Raw genomic sequence first — 23889 nt, forward strand, 5'->3', positions numbered from 1 at the left:
TACAACTCCTTCTCCTTTGTCATGATTTGCTTCCTTTATGTGCTCTTGAACTGCATGGAGCAAATTTTTATATCTTTCCTGCCGGTCACACTGCCTTACTTAACCACCTCACTGCTCTGATTTTTCCTCCTTTGTTCAAAACTGCAGAATTTATGCCTGTTCAGTAACTTTTTTGAAGTGCAAGTGACAACTTGTATACAGCTGCTCTGAATAAATTCCCAGTATTTATCCTAGTTTTGCTCTCAGCATTAACAATTTTAATTTTTGAAACCCCAGTGTAACACTATTTACTATGTGGTACCTGATTGGGATTGGGATTGTGTTCCTATTTCTCCTGGACTCTTTGCTACTGTAACCAAATTATTTTGGTTTTTTCTCTGTGCTCAACTATGCCTTTGAAAAAGGAGAACAGTGATTTCTATCTTACCTTGAAAGTGTACCTGCTGCTTCAGTTTGTTTCTTTCTTGCACGTACACTGTTAAATTAAATGTAAATTCTGATATTAATTGGTCATATGTAATACCAAAAAACAAGTAATGGTCCTAGATTCTTCTTACCTAATTTAGGTCAGAATGTGGGGTGAAAAGCATTAGGTTAGTTTAGGGTTTGGATTTTTTTCCCAGCAGTGAGATTTCTACCAGTTGCTTGAATACTAATTTTGTATTTTAACAGATTCTACTGTTATTCTATTCAAGTTTTGTTGATAATTTTTCTTTTCCTTTATTTTTAAGACACTATAAATCACAACACTTGGACAACTTCTCAAATCTCATAGGTAAAAGATATAAAAAGGCTATTTTTCGGCAATATGCTGATGCCAGCTTCACTAAACGCCTGGAAAATCCTCGTCCCAAGGAAACTGGAATCTTGGGCCCTATTATCAGAGCTCAACTGAATGATAAAGTCAAAGTAAGTAACATAAATACAGAGATTATTTATACTATAGCATGATTTTCATTGAGGCAGAGACACAAAAGAACTAGTTTGATTTATGTTGTCTGTCAAAAAATATAGCTAATGTTATAAATATTGGCCCTGTTAAAAGGTATAATCACAAGTAACAGTGTTTAGCTTGCATTTCTCAGCATTCCCTCTACAGTTTCCATGATTATGCTTTATTTTACAGCATAAACATGCTTCAGTTCCACTCTGTAAAATACATGTTGACACTGGTCCAAAGTGGGAAAAAACCCCTAGACCTGGGTGGACTTCTGGGGGATGTGGATGTTGAGGCTGAACTTCATGAGCCCCTTGTTTCTTATGTTGATATTTTTTTCTGGCTGTTTTAGACAATGGTACTCAGTTTCCATTATCAAATGTTCTTTCATGACGTTATACCATGAAACTACAAAACATTTGCATTACAAGCTTGTGTTGCTGCAACATCCACTTGTCTTTCTGTTGTCACTTAATGATGCATCACAAAGTTCATTGACCTTTAACTTCTATAATTTCCACCGTGACTTTGTGGCTCTGAATTTGGGTTTAGCAGATTCCTTTTTTTATTTTCCCTCTCTCTTTTTATTTTTTTAATCCTGATTTTATCCAGAATAGGAAGGACATTTTGCTTTTTCCTTACATATCCCATTGGGGTCGTAGAATCTGGGACAAGGTTTGGTTTACATTTGTTTTCTCCCATATTGAAGGTTCTTAAGAACTTCAGTCAGTAACTTCATATTTCCAGAGGTAGTGTGTGCCTAGTAGCTGGAAGAACAAGTGTTCTGATTAGACTTCAGAGCACAGGTGTAAGCAGCTGAACTTCACTCAGTGGGCTCTACAAAGTCCAGCAGAATGGGACCATCATTTATTCTATGGGTTTATATATCAGACAGTATTTAAGACACCCTTTTGCCTTCCTGGCCCTTTTGGGGCTAAACCCAGTCAAATTCTACTGTAGTGGAAACTTCATTATGTATTCAGACAAGGATTTGTTGAATCCTAATTTTTTTTTCATTTGCCTATCAATATAGATTGTATTCAAAAATAAGGCCAGTCGACCCTACAGCATTTATTTCCATGGAGTGACACTTGCAAAGAAGGCAGAAGGAGCTGATTATCCTCTGGATCCCACAAGTAAAAAATTTGTGAAATATATTTTTGCATATCACTAACTGTTGTGGATGGTTTCGTTGCTTTGAAGGAGGTGCTGTGGCTGGGAATGTGCATGACTGGGAGACCTCAGTTCTGTACTCTGCCTCTGCTTACCTGTTGTGTTGCCTTATAGAGAAACCAAGGTATTACCTCCTAAGCAGAGACAAATACCCTCTTTATGTTGTCTTAGTTTTCTGTTTTTGTTTGTGATTTTAGAGAGACAAAAGTTCTTGCTGAACTTCAGTTATCTCAAGGTAGCTTTTAATGGCCTGACTGCACCAATGTCATTAGAATGTCATGCAGCTTGATATTACGACCTGGCTCTGAGTTTTTATCATTAATGTTCTTGTTTTTCCTTAGGCAATGGCACCCAGAGTAGAGGAGTTGAACCAGGGGAGACATACACTTACGAGTGGAAAATTTCTAAATCAGACCAACCCACTGCACGGGATGCACAATGTATTACAAGGCTGTATCATAGTGCTGTAAATATTGAGAGAGATATAGCCTCTGGACTGATTGGCCCACTTCTGATTTGTAAAAGTGAAGCACTGACACAAAAGGGTGTGCAGGTAAGTTGTTTGGGCAGATTTTACTCAAATAATGTTATTTGGTCTACACTGAATTTAGTTTTGCTTCCCTTAGAGAACTGTTCTGTAGAGAGCAGTTAAACCAATAGGCTCCTGAAGAAACAGTCCTCTAACTGTCCACAGCAGTAAAGGAATTATGTTCTGTGTTTCTTAGCAAGAGCTAAGAAAGGTCAACAAAAGGTCAGCCTGACTTGAGTCTATTTCTAGACTTGATAATAAATTTTCCTGCTGCCATTATGTTTTCGTACTCTGAAGACGTGCAGATCTGACCGGGTCGCTTTCTGTAACAGAGACAACTCAACAGCATCTGACAATCCAGGCACAATGAATCTAGAACAACCAAAACAGCATGGGAGCGTTCTGGGAGAAGGCTTCTCTGTACCAGATATTGAAATCTTGTTTGGCAAAGATTTAAGCATCACTTGGGAGAAAAAAAAAAATATCAGTAACTTATACTCAAGTCAAACGAGAAGTCTGGTTCTGTTACAGAGAGCCCAGTCATAAACCATCTATGTATCAGCAGTGCTCAAGGTTTGCTCAGTGTTCCACCAACAGGTGGGTTGCAGTAGTAGGATTGAAGTCTGGAGCCTGTACTCCCTACCCCTCAGTCTTTAGATCACACGTACCAGGACTCTGGAGAAGCCTGTGTTGCTTATATAGTAAGAAGGAGATTGTAGGATTGAGTTCTTAATGCATGAGTCTGCTGATAAAATGTAACTGCTGTGTTGGTTGTCTTTCAGAAAAAGGCAGACGAGGAGCAGCAGGCAGTGTTTGCTGTGTTCGATGAAAATAAGAGCTGGTACCTAGAGGATAACATCAAGGAGTACTGCAGCAACCCAGCCACTGTTAAAAGGGATGATCCCAAGTTCTATAACTCGAACATAATGCACAGTGAGTGGGATACCAAGATGAATAATGTGAAAGCTTATATGAACCTGAGCCCTCAGTGATTGCTTGTTCTCAGAAGCACATGGGATCAGGGGATCCTCCAGAGAGTCAGTGAACTTCTAACTGTGCCAGATGGCACAGGACAGAAATAGGCAATATCATAGAATTAGAAAGGTTGGAAAAGACCACCAAGATCAAGTCCAGCCTCTGAAATAATACCACCACGTCCACTAAAGCATATCTCAGAGTGCTACATTCACCTGGTTTTTTGAACACTTCCAAAGATGATGACTCTGCCACTTACTTTGGGAGCCTGTTCCAATGGTTAAACACTCAATAAAGAAATTTTTCTTAATATCCAACCTGAACCTCCCCTGGAGCAACTTGAGGCCATTTTCCCTTGTTTTATTGCTAGCTGCCAGGGAGAAGAGGCCTACCCACGCCTTGCCACTAGAAGTTAGGCTGGCTCTGGACCCTGAAGCAAAGGCAAGGGTTAACTAAATTTTGGTGCAGCATCCTGCTGGCCTTAGAGATAATATTTCCAGAGATGGAATCTCCATCAGGACTACCGTGTTTTCAGCCCTGTGCCAGTCTCTTTCCAGGTGCAAACATGAGTCCAGTTCAGCGGACTGACATCAAAGAACAGGAAGTTTTAAAATAAAAATACTGAAACCACTTTTACTTTGCTTTCCTTTTAGCAATAAATGGTTATGTGTCTGACAGCAGTGAAATCCTTGGGTTTTGCCGAGATACTGTGGTTCAGTGGCACTTCTCCAGTGTTGGCACTCATGATGGAATTGTCTCTGTTCGCCTTTCTGGCCACTCTTTTCTGTATCGCGGGAAATACGAAGATGCACTGAGCCTTTTCCCCATGAGCGGAGAATCGGTCACAGTGGAAATGGACAATGGCGGTAAGTGGTGGAACTGTAGTGTTTGACAGCTCTTCCAAGACATTATTTAATCTCCAGTTTATAAGGACTGACCTAAATAGGAAAGAAAACTCTTCTGATAAACACAGTGCTGGAAAACATTGAATCATTCTCCAGTGCAAGTGATGTGTATGGAGTCTTGCTGGCTGCACCAACTTAGCATAACTGTATGCTGTACTAAGGCTCTTTTTGTTGGTCATCTTGTAGTTTGGTTTTTTTTACTTCACAATTAATATTTGGCTTCGTAATGATAATTTCAAGGCAAGATTCTTCTTGGAAACAATCCAGTATCAATTCCATTGTATGATTCCCAGGTTTGCCACATTCTTGTCTATCCTGAGCAGGCTAAAATGGGCTGAAACTGTCAAATTCTGCTGGTCATTATTGGGCAAAATGGCTACACCTCACCTTAGGCTTGTGGTCATTCAGCAGCATTAAGTCTGCCTGCTTGAACCACGTCACTGGTCCATGGGATACATCTCAACGTCTAACTGGGATTAACACCATGTCTTGGAAAAGGGGGTATTTGAACCCATGTAGTCCACATTTAAGGCATTACTTCCAAAAGGACAGATTCTTTGTCATTGAAGTCTGTGCATTTTGAGTGATCATTCTAAAATCCCACAAGTTTTAAGTATCCTCATCCCATTTAAAATATCTTTTTTAAAAAATGTATATTTTATGTATTTAAATAACAAAATCTCTATATTCTCAAAGCTTGTTTTCTGTGATTGCACAGCATCAAGACCTTATAACTTTAAAATGTTTAAGTGGCTTTTATTGCTCAAGACTAGGAAATCATTAAAACTCTTAAACTTCATGGAAACATCCCCAGTAATAAAGCTGTACTTCTGCTTGATTTTGGTATGCAGTCTATTCTTTCCATCTAGGGTATGTTTTCTTTGATAAATTTGCTGTTTTTAGAAATCAGGAAAGCTGTGCAGGTCACCTTCAAGCTGATCAATACAGGAAGAATTATAGGTGACCTTTTTAATAAAAAAGATTGTTTCTCAATATGTGTTACTTCTGTCTATTCTGTCATTTCTGCTAGTTCCAAAAGCAAGTTGTAACAAGCAAAGAACTTGATTTGATGTTGTTTAGGGAAACAAATTTTATTTTCTTCTGTGAAGATTTTAGATTCCAATAGAAAATTTACCTTCTGACTAGGTTTTGGAGGAATTATTTAAACCTTTAAATTAATCTGAGATGCCTCAGATTGGCAGCTTAATATTTTTTGTCGGGTCAGAAATTCAAATTGCTTTATTCTTATTATGCTTATTAAAGATCATCCATTATTCATTAAAAAGCTTTTAAAATACTGTGTTTGTCAGGTATTTGCCAACATTGCCTTAGAACGTATTTGTTCTGCTCAGAATGTTCTGTGTAGCAGTGCATACACCAGTAAGGCCAGGATAAAAGTAAAACTTTATCTTGAGAGGTCTCAATCTTAGATCCAGATCTAAACATAAGATCCTTTAATTTGTTTCTCTCTTTTTCATATCCATGTCTTTGATGGGTTATTTTTGGATTCAGATTCTAGTTACAGCTTAATCTATGGAGAAGAGTTCCATCTCCTAGATGTATTTATTTATATGTGCTCTTATTTACATTTAATAATTATTTTTCATTGCAATGAGAGCTCATTAATATCCCAGATGAAGATTAGCAGTCTGCTATAGCAGGTGCTGTAGAAGCAACCCCAACAATTTGCCTTGGCCAATTACATGATATACAATGTCCACTCTCATAACACTTTTATTTCAATTGTAGGTACTTGGCTTTTGACATCCTGGGGCACCCCGGAGATGAGTTACGGCATGAGGCTGAGATTCAGGGATGCCAAATGTGACTATGAGGAAGATGAAACATTTGATGTTGTAGATTTAACTCCCACCAAGACTGAAAGAAAGGCTGTTTCCACCTCAGCTGAGGAAGATGTGCAAGAAAAAGAGGAAGACAAGGAGGAATCAGATTATCAGGATTACCTGGCTTCTTTATACTCTGTCCGAAGCTCCAGAAAGACAGCAGGTGATGAAGAAAAACAGAATCTTACAGCACTGGCCTGGGATCAGTATGAAGACACTGATGCCACGAGCTCTGAGGTGGCAGCTGGCTCAGGTCTGACAGCTATAAATAGTAGTGGAACAACAAACAACTCTGAGTTCTTAGAAACTCATATCACTCCTCTTTCCCCAGTCAAGGCCGAAACATTCCAGTCAAATCACACACCAATCACAGCAGAAGAGGATTTATTTTTAGCTACCACAAGTGATGGAGAGGCTGACTTGGTTTTTGAGAATAGAAGCCAAAGCAACTATGAAATAGCTCACAGTAACATGTCTGCAGGTGAACACTTGCTGAGCAATGGGGAAGGCCCAGTGAATGTCGCAGAAGAGCTTCCAGCTGGTGGAAAGGACAGTAAATTTTTTCCAGAAGAACATCAAGAGGAAAGCACAGGAAGAGGAAATTATACCACTAACAGGAAAAGGAAAAGGAGAAGCTCACTGGCCATTAAGTTTTACGCTGTCCAAAAGATGAATGCCCTTCTAAATCATGTCCGACAGAAAAATATCTCATTTTCTGACAAGGCCAATGCACCTCATTCTGTGCATCATACAGAGAACACATCCCATGAAGCCATGGTGGGAACTAGCCAGCTGCCAAATGAATATGATGATGATCTGGAGGAGGAGGGAAAGAAGATGGAAAATGCCGTGCATGCAGTTAACTTGACCCTGGATTTGGACCTCACAGTAGGAGATGGGTCTAATGCATCCAGCCTTTCTGAACCCAGGATATCCAAAGATAAACCGGCAGATGTTTTTGCTTTAGAACACATGTTAGACAATACAAGCCCTGCTGTAGTGAAGAATTTATTAGAAGCATCATTGCCTGGGGCTGGGAAATATTCATCTAAAATGACTAGTGAGGAGTGGAATATGGTGTCTGCAAAGAGAAATCTGGGATTAGAGGCAAGCTTAGATAAATCTGCTGGTGGCAAGTTAAATCATCATGGCAGAAACAGTACAGCATCCCTAAATAAGGAGGATATGAAGAGGTATCAAGAGTTCTCACATCTGTTGGGGGAAAACCAGAAAAGGAACCACATACGCTTCATTCAGAAAGGAAAGGAGAGAAACAACAATACCTTGAGTACATCTGGCACCATCATCAAGATCCGAAGGAAAAAGAAGGAAGATCCAAAAGTTACCTACTTGCTGAGCCCAAGGAGTAGAAACCCCAAAAACCCCAGCAATTCTGTGGCAGGGTTTGGCCCTGCATTGTTTCCGGGTGGGACGGACACCACCGAGGCACCCGGTGAGGTCAGCCAGAGGGCAAATGTGAGCAGGGCCAGGCATGGAGAGTCACTAAACAACACCCTCACCCCGCGGCAGTTCAGGCCATCCGTCACAATTGGGCTTCCCCAGGAAGATGGAGGCTACGAATATGTGATAGGAGAAACCTACAGCGACGAAAGCTCGGGTGGGGAATACGAGTACCATTATGTGAGCTTTGATGACCCCTACATGACAGACCCCAAGGTGAACATCAGCAGGCAGCGTAACCCTGATGACATTGCTGAGCACTACCTGCGCAGCAGGGGCAATGAGAGGAGATACTACATTGCTGCTAAAGAGGTCTGCTGGAACTATGCAGGATATAAGAAAAGGTTTGCCTAAATCGTTTGCTTTCATTTAGCACACCATCCTGACACCTCCTTGCAGAATGTTGATTCACATGCTGATAAAAGCATCTGTAATGTGCCGTGTGATATCCAACATTTCAGTGGCAGAACCATAAGAACTATCCACAGGAGACTCACACCCCCTAGAAATGTCAGAGTGAGATTACTATAATCAAGCACAACACAGCCAAGAACTCTTTTTTTTTTTTTTCTTAGCCCCCTTTTGTAGACTCATTAGAAACAGTCTTTAATACATCAGTTAAAAAACTCACTGTAAGAGGTCAAGAGGGAATCTTGCAGCTTGTTTTGTTATACTTGATTAACCTGTTTTACTTCGCCCTTCAGTTCTTGGTACCTGTACACAGGACAGAGACCTCCTTGCGCAAAGTCTTTCCAGGAATTTAATGGACTAACTGATGGAATCTAGAATGAGATGTGCTTATAGGTAGATGAAATCAGTTTCTAGCACTTGCAAGAAATGGTTCTGGTGTCTCACTTCTCTGTTGGGAAAGGGATAAAAGCACTTTCCAACTTCACAAGGCTGCAGTATTGAAAAGTATATGAAAGCTGCAGAGTGATTAACCACACTGGTGACTGCCTTATACTAAAAGTAAAAACAAAGCTGCATGAAGTTTTGCATTGTTGCTACTGCTGTTTAGAGAAATCAGAAGGTGACTGGATCACAAACCCTAATGTTGAGGGATTTTCTTACATTTTGACAGGGAAGACTGGCCACTATGCCACAGCAAAGAATATATGAGAATATACTGAGAGAAACACTGTACTAAAAATCCACTCTCTTAATTGATACAGGTTAGGATTAGTATTCACCCAACAAGGCATAGGATTCCTTGTCACTTTTCATCAAAAAGCTGAACCAAAACTTGCACAACTTTGGCTTTTTATCCAAAAAAAAAAGCAGCCAAAACAGGAGCAAGAAAATTTTCATTGTGCAAAATGAATCTCCAAACAGATTATTTCTCAAACTGAATTTCCATTTTATGTGATGGAAATAAAAATAAAACTTTTTCAGTATTCTCCAGGTTTACTCATGCCCCATCTCAGTCCATATAAATGGCACTTGCAAAAACAGTGGAAACAAGACAGTTTCTTTGGGCAGTTGCAAAATCAAGGATTTTTTTATGCTTAGACCTCTATATAAATCTCTCCAGAGACGTTCATCCTCAGCTGGTGTGAGCTGTATAGTTCCGGTGATTTTAACACAGCCCATGGCATATCCTGTTTCAGTGTGTCGAAGAGCTAAAACCCAGCCTTTCTCCTATGTAACTTAGGTTAAATTTCTGGTTTTTGCAGAATCGATAATAAAGCAAGGTTTGTAGGGAATTATAATAGCATTTTAGTGCTTCTTCTTAAGATCTGAAGAACAGTTTGGATGTCTAAAAGCTTATTTTACCATGCCAGCTCTGTGACGCAAAATGCAAATATAATCAGATGTAAAGATATGTGAGACAGTAGGGTGTAGGTGATAGGCTTACTACACTGAGCCAAGCTCCAATTCAGACTATTAAGGCTAAGAAAAAAAGGAAAATAGAGCTCGGATGGGTTTCGAGAGACTTATTGGAGCTTTTCAGTGATAACTGACCAAATGGTTGCGGGATCTCATATCCAACTGTAGAACTAGAATTGCTTAAACATTGCAAGCCATGATTATCAGAATCATCTGATACTCATTTTGTGGAATCATAGAAGGTTGGAAAATACCTTTAAGACCACTGAGTCCAACCTTTAACCTAACACTGGCAGGTTCACCACTAAACCATGTCCCTCAGCACCACATCCATGTATCTTCTAAACAGCTCCGGGGACCGAGACTCAACTGCTTCCCTGGGCAACCCTTCTGGTAAAGACGTTTTTCCTAATATCCCATCTAAACCTTCCCTGACACAATTTGAAGCCATTTGAGTGTTTATTCTTTATATTCACAGAATTCTAAAATGTTTCTGCTGTATGAGTTCTCGGGTTTCATCAAAGCTGTTATTCCTGATTCACTGTGTGGGATTTTAATTGGGGTTTTCCTTTCAGTACAATAAGGAGTGACAAAACCTGTAAAGATGGCACCAGACGTAAGGTGATTTTCCAGAGCTATACAGACAGTACCTTTTCGACTCTTCAGGATGAAGATGAATACACACAACATCTTGGCATCCTGGGACCAGTTATCCGAGCTGAAGTGGATGATGTTATCCTAGTAGGTCAATGTTTTGGTTGTGTGGGCAGGATAAGATTCTTACCGTGATCTTGGAGTGTGACAGAATGGATCTAAAAATACCACAGATTTTTAAAAGATGATGAAGGGGAAACAGTTTTCAAATCTTGCAATTGCACGGTGGACATGTGAGCACTGTGATGTGTTTCTTTGAAACACATCTTTTTTTGCCCCTCTCCACAGCAAACTAAATTCTGTTTTTCTTTCTTATTTCTCAACATTAAATACTGGCTTACTAGTCTAATGTAAAATAAGATTTAGGTTTAATGTTAATGAAAAATGAGTATTCTAAACTCAGAAATTAGTGCATTTGTGTTCAAGATTAATACATACTTTTTGGAAAAATACAGAATTTCCTCTAAAAAGTTTTGTTATGTAAATGTGCAGGATTGTATTAGAGCTATCAACAAGGATGAAGAGGAGCCATCTCCCTGGCGATACTGTGGTATATATGCATTAGGAAGCACATTGCTCTAAAATTTCCCTTCTCTCATCCTTCTTCATCCAGTCTTCCAAAACACAGGGATGGACTTAGGGAGAATAGATCTCAGTGCTTTCTGCATATTTCAGTAGGAGTGGTGTGCAATAGGAACACACTGAGCTATGTTTAAATCATGAGTAAGAAAAGAAAAATATTTTATAGCTTGAGAGTAACATTCTCTAAGGAGAGGTAAATATGCAATCCCACTATTGTGGTGTTTCTCTGGGACAAGTGGGAAGCACTGATTTCAGCAAGAATGATACATACAGAGGTCTAGAGTTACTATATTGTAATGACTGCAGCAAAGCATAAGAGGTAGAAACTCCCCATTTCCCTGCTGGCAGTAACTAAGCAGCTCCATGTGTGAGGGGCAGCAGTAAATGTCCTGGGAGCCTCGATGTGGTGGAAGACAGGGAGCTAGACTTGTGCTTTCTGATTTTTCATTAACTACCTGCATCAAAGGTGGCAAATCAGCATGGAGATGGCAAAAGCTCTCTCTGCTGGCTTTTCCATGTACAGCATAGCCTGTAATCTTTATACAAATCTTGACCCTGGTTTGAGGTCATGGGAACATTGTATGTGGTGAGTTTGGTTTAGGCCTGAGTTTGCTGAACAGAATCTATTTTATTTTTTCAGGTTCATTTTAAGAATCTGGCATCCAGACCATATTCCCTCCATGCCCATGGAGTCTTCTATGAAAAGTCCTCTGAGGGAAGCACTTATGATGATGAATCTACTCCTTGGTTTAAGGAAGATGATGAAGTTCAGCCCAATAACAGCTACATATATGTATGGTACGCAAACAGGCGATCAGGCCCGGTGCAGTCAGGAGCAGCTTGTCGGTCCTGGATCTACTACTCTGATTCAAACATGGTAAGGGAATAAAAATAGAAGTGGTGGTGTTGCTGGGATTGATCACAGAATCATAGAAACACTTGTGTAGGAAGGCATCACTAGAGTTCATCCAGTCCACCACTGCAACTCAAGCAGGGTTGGCTGAAGTAGTTTGTCCAGGACCATGTTCGGTTGGGGTTTGAATATCTCCAAATGATGTATGGCTGTAGAAATGCAAGCTGCAGAACACATTTTTGGATAGCTGTCCTTTCTTTTTGGGCTCAATGTTCCCACCTGACATTTAATCTCTTGCACTCAGTTCAAGCAGGATATAAGCTATGGAACAATTCAAATTGAGCAACTCTGGTAGACTGATCAGAGGAGAGTAAAGGTAGAAGGGAACAATAATTCTGGGACCTGCTTTAGATTTTTAGGGCCTGATGCATTCCTGCAGAATGCTGTGGGGGGTTTTTTGCATCTTTTGGGAAATGCACTTCTATCTTTAATATGAATTTTATTACCTTCTAGGAGAAAGACATTCAGTCTGGTTTGATTGGGCCAATACTGATCTGTGAAAAAGGAGCCTTCAGCAAATCAAACAGCAGCAGGATATCTACTCGAGACTTTTTCTTGCTTTTTATGGTCTTTGATGAAGAGAAAAGCTGGTACTTTGACAAGCATTCTGGAAGACCTTGTAATGAGAAGACACAAGAAATGCACCAATGCCACAAATTCTATGGTATTTATTTCATTTTGCCAAATATTCAGTTTATTGGGATAGAGGGCAAGATGTCAGGGGAGGTATCTCACCTCACAATTCTTTTCAACATGCATAAATCCCACACATTAGTTATGTGAATTTTTTTGTAGTTATCCATTGTACCCATAATAGTCATGGGTTTGCACATAAAAATTAGCAATGACTGGAAATTTGCTATTAAAATGAAGAAAGGACATATTAGACTGAAACTTTCAACAGAAAACTTCTCTCTTGCATTCATATACATATCCCCTCCATATTAAAAGAAAAAAAGGAAAAAAGAAACAAAAAAAGTCTTGTTTACATTAGGAAGCTAGTACCCTGACAACTTTTTGAAAGAAATTTGAAAATATTTTAATAATTTGACAAATCAGGTAGTTCTATTGAGGAATTTGAAGCATCTGTACGACAGCCCTTCATATACCTCTCTGTGGCTGTAGAGATATGTTGGTTGTGACTGTGTGCCTGTGGAAATGGGAGCTGCAGAAAATGTTTTGGATTGCTGTTCTTTCTTTCGGGCCTGATTTAAATCTTTTTGTTCTCCTGGTTGCCGTATGTTGCTAGCAAGCTGTGCTCAAATCTTCTGGTGAGGTCCCTGGATTTTCTGAATTGATGTGCATAGACCATAAAGTGTGTTGCACTTTAAAGTGGAATAAATGATGTTTTTCCCAAGCACATTACTTCATTAAATATTTTGCTAATTTCAATAATACATTCTAGCACTTTGAGACCAGTTTTGTGAGCAGTTTTTCTGACTAACAATCTTTTTTTTTTAGCCATTAATGGGATTACCTATAATTTGCAAGGCTTGAGGATGTATGAAGGTGAAACAGTCCGATGGCACCTGCTGAATATGGGTGGGCCAAAAGACATTCATGTTGTTCATTTTCATGGACAGACCTTCATAGAACAAGGAGAGCCAGGGCACCAGCTTGGTACATACACCCTTCTCCCAGGTAAGCATCAGAGCACAGTAAGTTCTGAGGGGTAACCATTGCAGTCTGTCGTTGTCATACCAATGTAAAGGTCTCCATATGGTGAGAGTTTGGGGATTTTAATGGCAGGGTAAGTGTGATACAGAACAGAAAGAACAACTGTGAGCCCTAGGAGAATTCTTGTGCCCAGGGAGAAAGGAAATAGGCTATAGGTATTCATTAGAGTAGAGGATGAAGTCCTTTGCCCCATGGCTGTCAGCAGAGCCAGTGTACATTAACATCACTTACGAAGCCTGTATTGCCAGCTACAAGAGTTCAAGAAAAAAAAAGACAACAAGGAGATGAAAACAATGGGATTGGCTTGGAACAATAGGATTTTGTTTTAGTGAAAATTAGGCATATTTTATTCACTATTTTATTTGATTATTTTTAAGGTAGTGCTTTTCACTGTGAAATCTACGTATTTTTGTTTAAATGGGAGCCAGAATTAGCTGGAATTACCTGAAGAATTGTCTGGAGTAACTAGGAATATAAGAAAAGCAATGAGAACATGTCCTGTGCTTTCTAAAACGTGCAGCAAGCAACTGAAACCATATCTGCATCCTGCTCAACCCTTGGCACTCCTGGGGCATGCAGAAAGTGAGGGGAGGACCCATACATCTAATTTTCCCACCTCTACTTTTGGCTTCTTTACATCCATCCTTTTCCTTACTTGATCAACATACTGGCACAGCAGGAGTAAGAACAACCACCACCACAGAATTAACATCCCTGAATTATGTAATAAACACTGTTCACGACACTGTTCAGCACTGTAGTTAATGTGCAGACATTTGTTGTTACATACAGGCATCCAAGGTTTTGTACTTTGCTCCATCAGCAAAGGCTGGGTTTTGATCTGGCCCCTTGATTCCAATCTCAGTCTCCAGCTAGAGCTAGTTTGCTAATAAAAAAATCATTGAGATGGTGGAAGTTACTGCTCTTGCTGCACTGTGTATTTAAGTTTTCTGGATTAGGTCATAGGAAGGTCTTTGTTATAAAATTTAGCCTTGCTGACATCAACCTTGTAATGCCAATGTTTCTGATATATTTCTCTTCCTTTTTTCAAGGCTCATTTAGAACAATTGAAATGCAACCACAGAGACCTGGCTGGTGGCTTTTAGACACTGAAGTGGGAGAATACCAGCAAGCAGGAATGCAGGCATCCTATTTGGTTATAGAGAAAGGTATGAACTAGAGTGGTTTTTGGCTGGGAAAGTCAAGGTATGAAGTTTTCTCCATGCTTTTGGGATCACTGAAAATAAATTTGGGAGATTGTTCTGTAAAAAAAACAACATAGAAAATTATCTGTATTCAAGGACATGGTGGAGTGGTTACTGTAAATTTGTTCTGGAAAAAAAAAATTTAGGTTCCAGCAATGCTAGCTTTGAATTATTTAGCATACTATCTTTATTCCTTTAGCTTGCTAGCTTTGAATTTGAGGTTTCCCTACAGTGACCAGTGGATTAATCTGTTGAGAGAAATTGCAAAGATTAATTTAGACTTCCCTGGGAAGGGAGTGGTGTTACAGAATTACTAGGAATTGTTCTGAGTGATGTTGTCTTAGATTTCACCAGAATATATATTAGAATAGCCTTCATTTTCTTAAACAACAAACTTACTGTGCTTCCTTTAGAGTGCAGGATTCCAATGGGTCTGGAAAGTGGAGTTATACTCGATTCGCAGATCGATGCTTCACATCACATAGGTGAGTTTATCCTTGAAAAGGTCCATGCATGCTCCTGAACACCCCCAGCAAAGTGTTGCAGTTCTGTATTCTTTTGGCATCACCTATGTCTTTCAAGATCAGTTCAGCAGTGGATCAGCTGTCAGGTTAAAAATCTCTCCAATGCTGCAAGCAGAGACTGGGAGCTGTGTTAGGTAGCAATCATCATGGTATTTTAAGTGTCACAGGTCTGCTATTAGTATCACAAGCTAGTAAGACTTAATTTTTTGTGAATTTGATTTTCTTTCTTTCGTTCTTGACAGAGTTCTGTGAAGGCTTGAAAGCTGTTTTGCCATATATATTCTCTATCAGTTTTTAACTTGCAAACCTTGTTTTGCAGAGAGGAGTTCTCTTCCATGAATGTAGAGCACATTTTGTGTCTGATCCTGCTGGGGGCCAAAACTTGTTTAGCAAACTCTAGACCCTGGTTTCAAATTCCAAATTATACTTAGCAGACAGTATATTACATAAAAGGCTGTTATTTTTGTCATTCTGCCAACTCCAAAGTTTTGCAGGGTACAGATGACTTTCAGTTGCTGACCATGTCCAAATTATCCTATACTATAATTTTAGAGTCTCTTCTTGGTTTTTTTCCCTTTTTTTTTTTGTCCTTTGTGGGGGGGGAGGGAAATAAAGTACTCAAAGCTAATGACAGCCTCAATTTGTGTTTTTTCAATACCTCTTAAAATTATTTCTTCATTCGTATTTCCTCTGTAGACTATTGGGAACCTAAGTTAGCCCGATTAAACAATTATGGAACATACAATGCTTGGAGTACTATAATGAAGGAAGAGCTCCCTTGGATCCAGGTACAGTACAACATCATGGAGTTATGATTTTCCTACAGCTTATTTTAGAAGGTCAGGCTGCACTTGTCACTGAAAGGACTGCTGGGGAAAACTGAAAAGATGTGGCAAGATTGGTGATGCCATAAACTGTTCTTCTTCCCTGGGGTAACCCAGTCTCTGCTGCTGTTGAGGCTCATTGACTGGACAGTTACCCTCACAATTTAGATTACTCCATTTTGTAGGCAAATGGAGTCATTCTTTCTACTACTTTCTTTTTCCTTTGTCTGCCTAACAGTACATATTTATATGCATGTGTTTCTTGAGTGATCATTTAAAGTGTAATATCCTCAAGCTTTGCTTCAGATAGTTTTTTGCTTTGTTTGTATGCTGCTATGTCCCACTTGACACAGCTCAGCTGGCTTCACAGGGAAACTAAGCTTATAATTATGTCTTCAAGCACTACATCATTCAGTCACCCCACTTCTGTGTTTTTTTCCATCCCAGTGACTTTTGCATCACATGGCAAAATTTGCACCCAAATTTAGGGAGGATAGTTGATTTTCTTATACATCTCATTAAAATTGGTTGGAAGACAAGAAAGACTCAAGTTCAGCAGGTGGCTGTTGTGTTTGGCTTGCTAACATTTGACATACTAGCAAGTTAGTGGAAGTGGAGTGAGAAGGTTGGGAGATCTGATGTGGAACTGGAAGTAACATTGGGAAGACAAAGAATTTAACAGGGGGCTGGGGTAGTGAGAAGCTGAGGTTACTGAACTGAAGCATGCAGAGGTGAGGAGGGCATGTCCCAAAGAATGAGTTTCACTGCTGATAAGAATACCTTCCAGATTTGTTTTTATGTGCTAAGTGCTTAGATATCAGCAACAATGGTGGCTTTTCAGCACTTCAGAATGTCATATGCCTTTCTGCAGCCTAGGTATCCAAAATTAGAGGTGGCTTATAAAAGTGTGAGCTTTTAATTTCTCTGTGCTCCTTTGGCCTCTCTGTAAAACGGGGCGGGGGGAGTTGTGCCTACCACAGACACACAGATACTTTTGAGGTGCCTTTGTGGGGCAGTGCTGAACCCTTTAAGGTGCCCTCTGAAATTAAATGCACACAGAAATACACAAATGAAATGAGAGTGAGAGGGCATTAATTTGGACTCTGGTATCTGGTATTCCTTTAGAGAGTGTTAGTGTTGTAGGTGTTAAAATGCAGGGCTCAAAGCTGCTGTGTAAATGCCAAAGAATTATATGGATTTTGCTGTGCATTATTGACTTTATAAATGCTCTTTGCTGTTGCTAGGTGGACTTTCGAAGACAAGTTCTGCTCACTGGGATACAGACACAGGGAGCCAAGCAGTTTTTAAGGTCCTTGTACATCCAGAAGTATTTTCTTGTTTACAGCAAAGACAAGCGGACGTGGAACACCTTCAAAGGAGACAGCTCACCAACAGGAAAGGTCTGTCTGTGCCATAGAGGCAAGAGCCTAGGCAGCATCCCTGAGTGATGCACTGAGTTTTGTTTAATGTTAAGAAAGAGTGGAAAACATTATGGCCTTTAGAGCCTTAGTAGGTACAGCTTGAAGCCCCAAAGGGCATTAACCAAACTAATAAAATTCAGACTAGAAGACAAATTCTAAGGTGAGGAACTACCTCGACTGGGGTTTGGATTGGCCTTGTGACCTTGACTTTGCAGGGTCTGGTTTTCTCATAGGCATCTCTCCCTACTATTATTTCCTAAGCCTTTGGCTGCTTTTTTGAAGGAAGCAGGAAGCTGAACTAAAAATCAGGCCCTTAACCTCATTTGGTGTTAGATTCTGCTTCTCATCCCTCCCTTTCATCTGTCCCAGCAGTTGAATGTTGAACTGTCTGAATTGCCTGCAGAAGGCCTGTGTGGTGAGTGTGGTTGTACCCTGAGAGGTTCATCTTATGCCCAGCTGCTCCAGCCCTACCTATTACAGCTCCCTTCAGTTTACCCTGAGGTTTCTGTGGTACAACTCCCAAATTGAAAACTTGTTGTCTTTTACCTCTCCTTTTGCTTCTTTGCTTATGTTTTCTAACAGACCTACATTAAAAAAGGTTGCTTATTTAAACTGAGACCTTCAGACACTTCCAAATATGCTAAGATGGGACCATGAGATATTTCAAGTGGCCCTGCAGCACAGGGTGTGCTGTCAGTATGGATGGGGCTAAGGGCATAAAAAAGACTACATTTGTAACAGAGCAGGCTTTCAGCATCCAAGCTTGTGCTTGCATTAAACTAATGATATGTGGATTTTTTTCTTTCTTTTTCTTTTTTAACAGATTTTTGAAGGTAATTCCAATGCCTATGAGATAAAAGAGAACATCATTGATCCCCCTATTATTGCTAGGTACATCAGACTCTACCCCACTGAGGTGTACAACAGGCCTACTCTTCGCATGGAGCTTCTGGGCTGTGAAGTGGATGGTAAGAATTGGTCAAGTGCTGATGCTTCCATCTGACAAATTTTTTACCTCATACTTTAAATGAAGCTAAAACTGTGGATCTTCTCATTCCAACGTTGTTGCTTTCACTGTGGCTACTTGGATGTATGGGAGATGACATGGTGCTCCTCTCAATAGGTTGCTCTTTGCCACTTGGAATGGAAAGTGGAGAGATTAAGAATACCCAGATAACAGCCTCATCTGCTAAGACATCCTGGTTTAACACATGGGATGCTTCATTTGCTCGTCTCAATCAGAAGGGAAAGATGAATGCCTGGCGAGCCAAGGTACCGAAAGAAACAGGGAAGGCAGCAGGGGACAGCTGGTTAATAGATTCTTGCTGCCTTTGTGATCATGGTGCTTCCTGCATGCTCTGTCCAGTGCCAAGTGTGATAGGGTCACTTCACAACCATCCTTTGGGAAAAGCACCACTCAGTTCTTCAGCAGGGAACTTAGTAAGCTTCTGACAACAGCAGTGAAATCATACTTTGAGAGATGGATTATGTCCTCTGGGCCACAGGCTGCAGAACTTCTCTGTGGAAATAGCCTGTTTAATTTCAGGAGATGAGTGCAACTTGAATATTTGTCTCAAGGGGGTTAAAGTAACCTGTTCTGGGTTGGCTTATAGGCAGTGCAGCCTAGGGGATCTGGGGGTGGTGACCTTCAGCAAGGCATGTGAGCTTCTGTGTCTTCAAAATGGAGCTACATTTCCTCACAAAGCACCTTGAGATTTGCTAGAAGCTGCTCTTTTGTATGAGCATTTGGTATTAGAATTAAGTATTATGTTTTAATACTGGAGGTAAATCTCTGTTATTTTTCATTGTGTATTGGAAATTAAAGTGTCAATTTTAAGATTCCAAATACACTACCTGCAGTGATGAAGTTAATTATATAGGTCACTAAGAATGCTGACTTGCCTCAGCTTTATTCTTCTGGACTTCTTTGATACAGTTTTGATGTATTTTGATACAGTTTTAACTACCTGTAAACAAGATTTTTGGCTTAAGCAAATACAGACATAGACATGTTTGCTAATAGAAAAACTTTTATATCAATTGTAGTTCAACAACAACCAACAGTGGCTGCAAATTGATCTCCTCACAGTTAAGAAGATCACTGCTATTGCTACACAGGGGGTCACATCCATGTCAGCTGAATACTTTGTGAAAACCTATGTTCTTCTGTACAGCGACAACGGCTCCGAGTGGAAATCCTACACAGAGGGTTCAAGCTCAGTGCCAAAGGTATCACTGTCAGCTCAGGCAATGGTATTGTTGCTTGGTTTTAGGTGCTAGACACAGTCAAGGCTCAAAAGGCAGAATGCCCAGCCAAATTGATATTCTCACAGGACTTTAAAGTGCTAGGGAGCTGCGGTTACTACAGATAATGTCACAGTATCCATCTGATTTTAGTGATCATAATTAATCATAATACAAGGAAAGAACACCATATCTGCAGAGAATGCAGCCAATGTTGTGATAAAAGGAGCTGACACAGTTTGTAAAGGAGGACATTTAATTTGAATGCACAAGGACATTTAATTTGAGTGAACAGTGGATTCCCCAGGGCCTCTTTTAGCTTTTTTATTTCTGCCCTGATTGTTTAAGTGAAATTAATGTTAGTGAGCAGTATTGGCTATAGCAGAGCTGGGGAACTTTAGGTACCCACAGAGCAGACACAGTACTTTGTATTTTTTCCTGTATGACCTTACACAAACCTAACCCACAAGGGGTATTAGCAGTGGTAAAATAGGGGAAGTTTGGGAGTTTGGTCTGTTAGAAATTAGAATGGCAAATTTTCTGCTGTGGATGGAAACAGGGGCTGTTTAATCCATTCAGACTGCTATTGCTGGCCTGAGCTACTTTTAACCCAGCACATTAGGAGGAAACTTGATGTGGTCTTGTTAAAACAAGAAATGAGCCAGTCCATCTACCGTGGGTAGATGGTGGCTCATTTAAAACAGCTTGGAACTGTTTTAAAGAGAAAATGCAGGGTTTTTTTCAAGTGCCACCTTTTAACTAATTGTGTTTATGTATTTGCAGGTTTTCTTGGGTAATGAAAACAGTGACGGGCATGTCAAGAATTTTTTTAACCCACCCATCCTGTCCAGGTTCATCCGCATTGTTCCAAAAACCTGGTACCGTGGGATTGCCCTTCGGGTAGAACTCTATGGCTGTGATTTTGGTGGGGGTCTGGCTGTGAAAAGGACTGACGAGTCTGGGAGCTCTTAACCTGCCAGCAGTCATCGTGCAGAACAACATGTTGTTTAAGAAACCCTTAAAACAGTCATGCTTAGTAATTTGGATGTGTGCTTCATCGAAGGAACATAATGTTTTACCAGCAGGATTGAGAGATTTCTCTGGCAGGTGTTTCATTCCTACGAATGCACACTTTAGAAAACAGCTTCTTTTCTCTGGGAAGAAATGGTAGTTCCTTCTGATTAGTATTATCACTTCTTCATTATAACCAGTACTCTGTCTTACTTTTTACTTAATTTTAAGTTCCAAATCCCTAGGAATGGAGACTCTGGCCTTGATCCTGAGCCCTGACTGTCTCCATTTGGTAATGCTTTTGCAGCACAGATGAGGAATAGAAAGTTATAGCAGGTGGATGTTCTCCATACATAAGACTGAGAGGGAAAACCAGCGCAGATCTGGAGCTGTAGTGCTGCATTCCAGCAGTGCCTTGGTGAGAAATGATTGTAGGGGTGACCTCTCCTCCGCATGTCTTTCATCTACACTGTGGCAAAGGCAGGACATGTCTCAGCATTGAGGTATGTGCAACCCCTTCTCAGAGAATGTGTGTTGGCATTGTTGGTTTGGTTCTTGCATACCCAGCACACATGAAATGCAGTGGATTTCACATAATTCATCTTCAGTGCCCTGGCAAGGGGAAAGGGAGTCAGCAGTACCTTTCCATCCCAGAAATGAGAAGGCAAGTGATTTAACCTGGCAGGTCATGGAACAGCAATGGGAGAACCAAAATGAGAATTCAGAACTCCTGATGCTCAGTCCCATACACACATTTAGACTGTTGGGACAGGGAGCTGCCTGGATTAGGAAAGCTTTGAGAACTGCAGCTGTACAGTAACAGTACAGCCTGGAGGTGGCAGAGGAGGATTAGATGAAACTGGGTAACAGAAACATCTGCATCTTCTCTTACGATTTAACTGTGTTTTCACTAATGGAAATACTCTTGTGCATAGATTTTACATGGATTTTTCCCAGGATGACTACATCTGAAAACAGATACACAGTCCATGAACTCATTGTTCCAGCAGAATTTTAGCTAAGCTTTCAGTAGTGTTCTGGGCTTCTATCCTGTAAATTGTTTCATTGCACCACTTCACTTACCACGCTAGGTACCATTCAGGAGGCTGGATTTTTAAAGTAGTTTGTCTTTGAACCTTGGATGGTGTTATCTAGTTTTATTTCAGTAGTTTTTCATTTCTTTCTCTTACAGAACATTCATTTTAAAGAGAAGGTATAGAACAGGAGTGAAAAGAGTGTAAAAACTAAACAAATATTTTCTTTTTTTCTTTTTTTATTTTTTGCTATGTCACAAACTGTTGTAATTTTCCACTGGAAAATAAAGTTAGTATTGTAGCATGAAATGCATCAACATTTTCTTTTGTATATTTGCCTCGACAGTAGTAGCTCTGGTAATGTTGAAATTTTGCAACAGGAAAGTAAAATTTTTAGTGCTAATTAGAATTAATTTCAAATGGTGAAACAGTATGAATAATTGCTACATCTTTAAAGATGAGTTTCTTAGTATTTTGTAATGGTGTAATAAATATAATTTATTTTTGTCTGACACAGCTGTGAAATTGCAACACAAGCCATATTCACTAAAAAAAGAAATGTAAACTTCAGAATGAGGTTTTACCTTGGAAAACAGTCAATAAGTGCTTATTAACTTCAGCAGAACCAGGTTTTTATGTAATAAGTGTGAAATAATTTGTTTTTAAGAAGGCAGTGATCTTTAATGTTCTAAATAAGTAATTAGTTCTTTATGTATATACGCACACACACGTATAATTCTATGTAAAGTTACATAAATGCAAAACTGATTGCAGGAGCATGACTCAGGACATCTGCATCAATTTTACAAGTTGAAGATTCTGCTTCTACTTACTAATGAACAGTACTTTGGTTAGCTGGGGTCAGCTGTCCTGCTTGCATCTCCTCCCCAGCCCCTTGTCCATGCCCACCCTACTCACTGGCAGGGCAGAGAGGCAAAAAGCAAAGGCCTTGATACTGTGCAAACACTGTTCAGTGCCACCTAAAACACCCCTGTGTGGTTATCACTGTCCTAGTCACAAATCTAAGCCACAACACCCTATGGGCAGCTATGATGGGAATTAACCCTATTCCACTGGTGTTCCAGCCCGTCCAGTAGAGCAGCAATGTCTGGGCCCTGTGCCAACCCACACATGTAGCCATTGCTGATAACAAAATGTTCCCTTGCACAGCAGAGTAAGATGATAAGGGCTACAATAACAGCGAAAGTCCAAAACAGTCACTATCACGCCAGACTCTAATATACAGTAAGGCAGAAAGTACAAAGCCCTGCCAATAACAGCTATAAATTCTACCTAGCACAGCCCAATCAGGGGTGTTACCTCAGAATCCTATTGCCCCACACTGGGACACTGAAAAGGGCTGCAGCAGGTTGGCCTCAGCTGGCAGCTGAGTCCTCACTCTGTCGCTTGATGGCTTTCCCCTGGCAGGCTGGGGGAGAGGATTGGAAGGGCAAAAGAAGGGAAACTTGTGAGTTGATATAAAGCCAGTTTAATGAGCAAATCAAAGCTGCACATGCAAGCAAAGCACAATAAGGAATTCATTTGCCACTTCCCATCAACAGGCACGTGTTCAGCTGCTTCCAGGCAAGCAGGGCCTTGACACACCTGCTTGCACTTCCTGACAGTTGCTTGGGAAGACAAACACCGTAACTCTGAAAGTTCCCTCTTCATCCTTCTCCTTTCCCCTGGCTGAGCACAATGTCACACTGTCTGGGATATTACATCTCCTGGCTCAGCTGTGTCCTCTCCCCGCCTCTTGTACAGCCCCTGCCTCCTCACCAGTGGGGCAGGGTGGGGAAAAGGAAAGGCCTTGGTGCTGAGCAAACACTGCCACTACCAGATAAAACAACAGTGTTATCAGTGCTAGTTTAGTCAAAAAAACAAAGCACAGCACTATATAGGCTGCTGTGAAGAAAATTAACTGTATCTTAGCTGGACCACATACACAGAGTATTTTAATTTTATTAAGCAGCCAGCTTAGATTGAATTTGACAAGGCTTTTGGAAATCTGTAGTTAAAACAGTCAGTCTTGCACAGCCTTTTACACACTGTGGAATGAAATCCTGTGTATGTTGAGATTATTTGCAAAATCCACAAGGAGAGCAAGAATTCCTGCAGTTTTCTCAAAAACTGAAGATGCATGTGACAG

The 23889-nt window shown here is 40.3% G+C and overlaps 1 protein-coding gene across 1 annotated transcript in view; it reads left to right on the forward strand.

Annotated features, from left to right (window-relative positions):
• Positions 1 to 22087, forward strand: part of F5 (coagulation factor V) — a 33807-nt gene extending 11720 nt beyond the window's left edge. Inside the window, exons 8-25 of the mRNA XM_082278419.1 lie at positions 732 to 909; positions 1971 to 2073; positions 2452 to 2663; positions 3422 to 3572; positions 4268 to 4480; positions 6269 to 8168; positions 10227 to 10392; positions 11528 to 11764; positions 12254 to 12464; positions 13262 to 13441; positions 14530 to 14646; positions 15096 to 15167; positions 15903 to 15994; positions 17275 to 17430; positions 18275 to 18419; positions 18575 to 18723; positions 19498 to 19680; positions 20479 to 22087. Coding sequence (XP_082134545.1) covers positions 732 to 909; positions 1971 to 2073; positions 2452 to 2663; positions 3422 to 3572; positions 4268 to 4480; positions 6269 to 8168; positions 10227 to 10392; positions 11528 to 11764; positions 12254 to 12464; positions 13262 to 13441; positions 14530 to 14646; positions 15096 to 15167; positions 15903 to 15994; positions 17275 to 17430; positions 18275 to 18419; positions 18575 to 18723; positions 19498 to 19680; positions 20479 to 20667 — 4654 coding nt within the window. The 3' untranslated portion in view covers positions 20668 to 22087. The remainder of the gene's footprint in view (positions 1 to 731; positions 910 to 1970; positions 2074 to 2451; positions 2664 to 3421; positions 3573 to 4267; positions 4481 to 6268; positions 8169 to 10226; positions 10393 to 11527; positions 11765 to 12253; positions 12465 to 13261; positions 13442 to 14529; positions 14647 to 15095; positions 15168 to 15902; positions 15995 to 17274; positions 17431 to 18274; positions 18420 to 18574; positions 18724 to 19497; positions 19681 to 20478) is intronic.
• Positions 22088 to 23889: the final 1802 nt, after the last annotated feature.

Source organism: Coloeus monedula (genome assembly GCF_965178545.1).
Source record: "Coloeus monedula genome assembly, chromosome: 3".
In the NCBI taxonomy this organism is placed as follows: domain Eukaryota; kingdom Metazoa; phylum Chordata; class Aves; order Passeriformes; family Corvidae; genus Coloeus; species Coloeus monedula.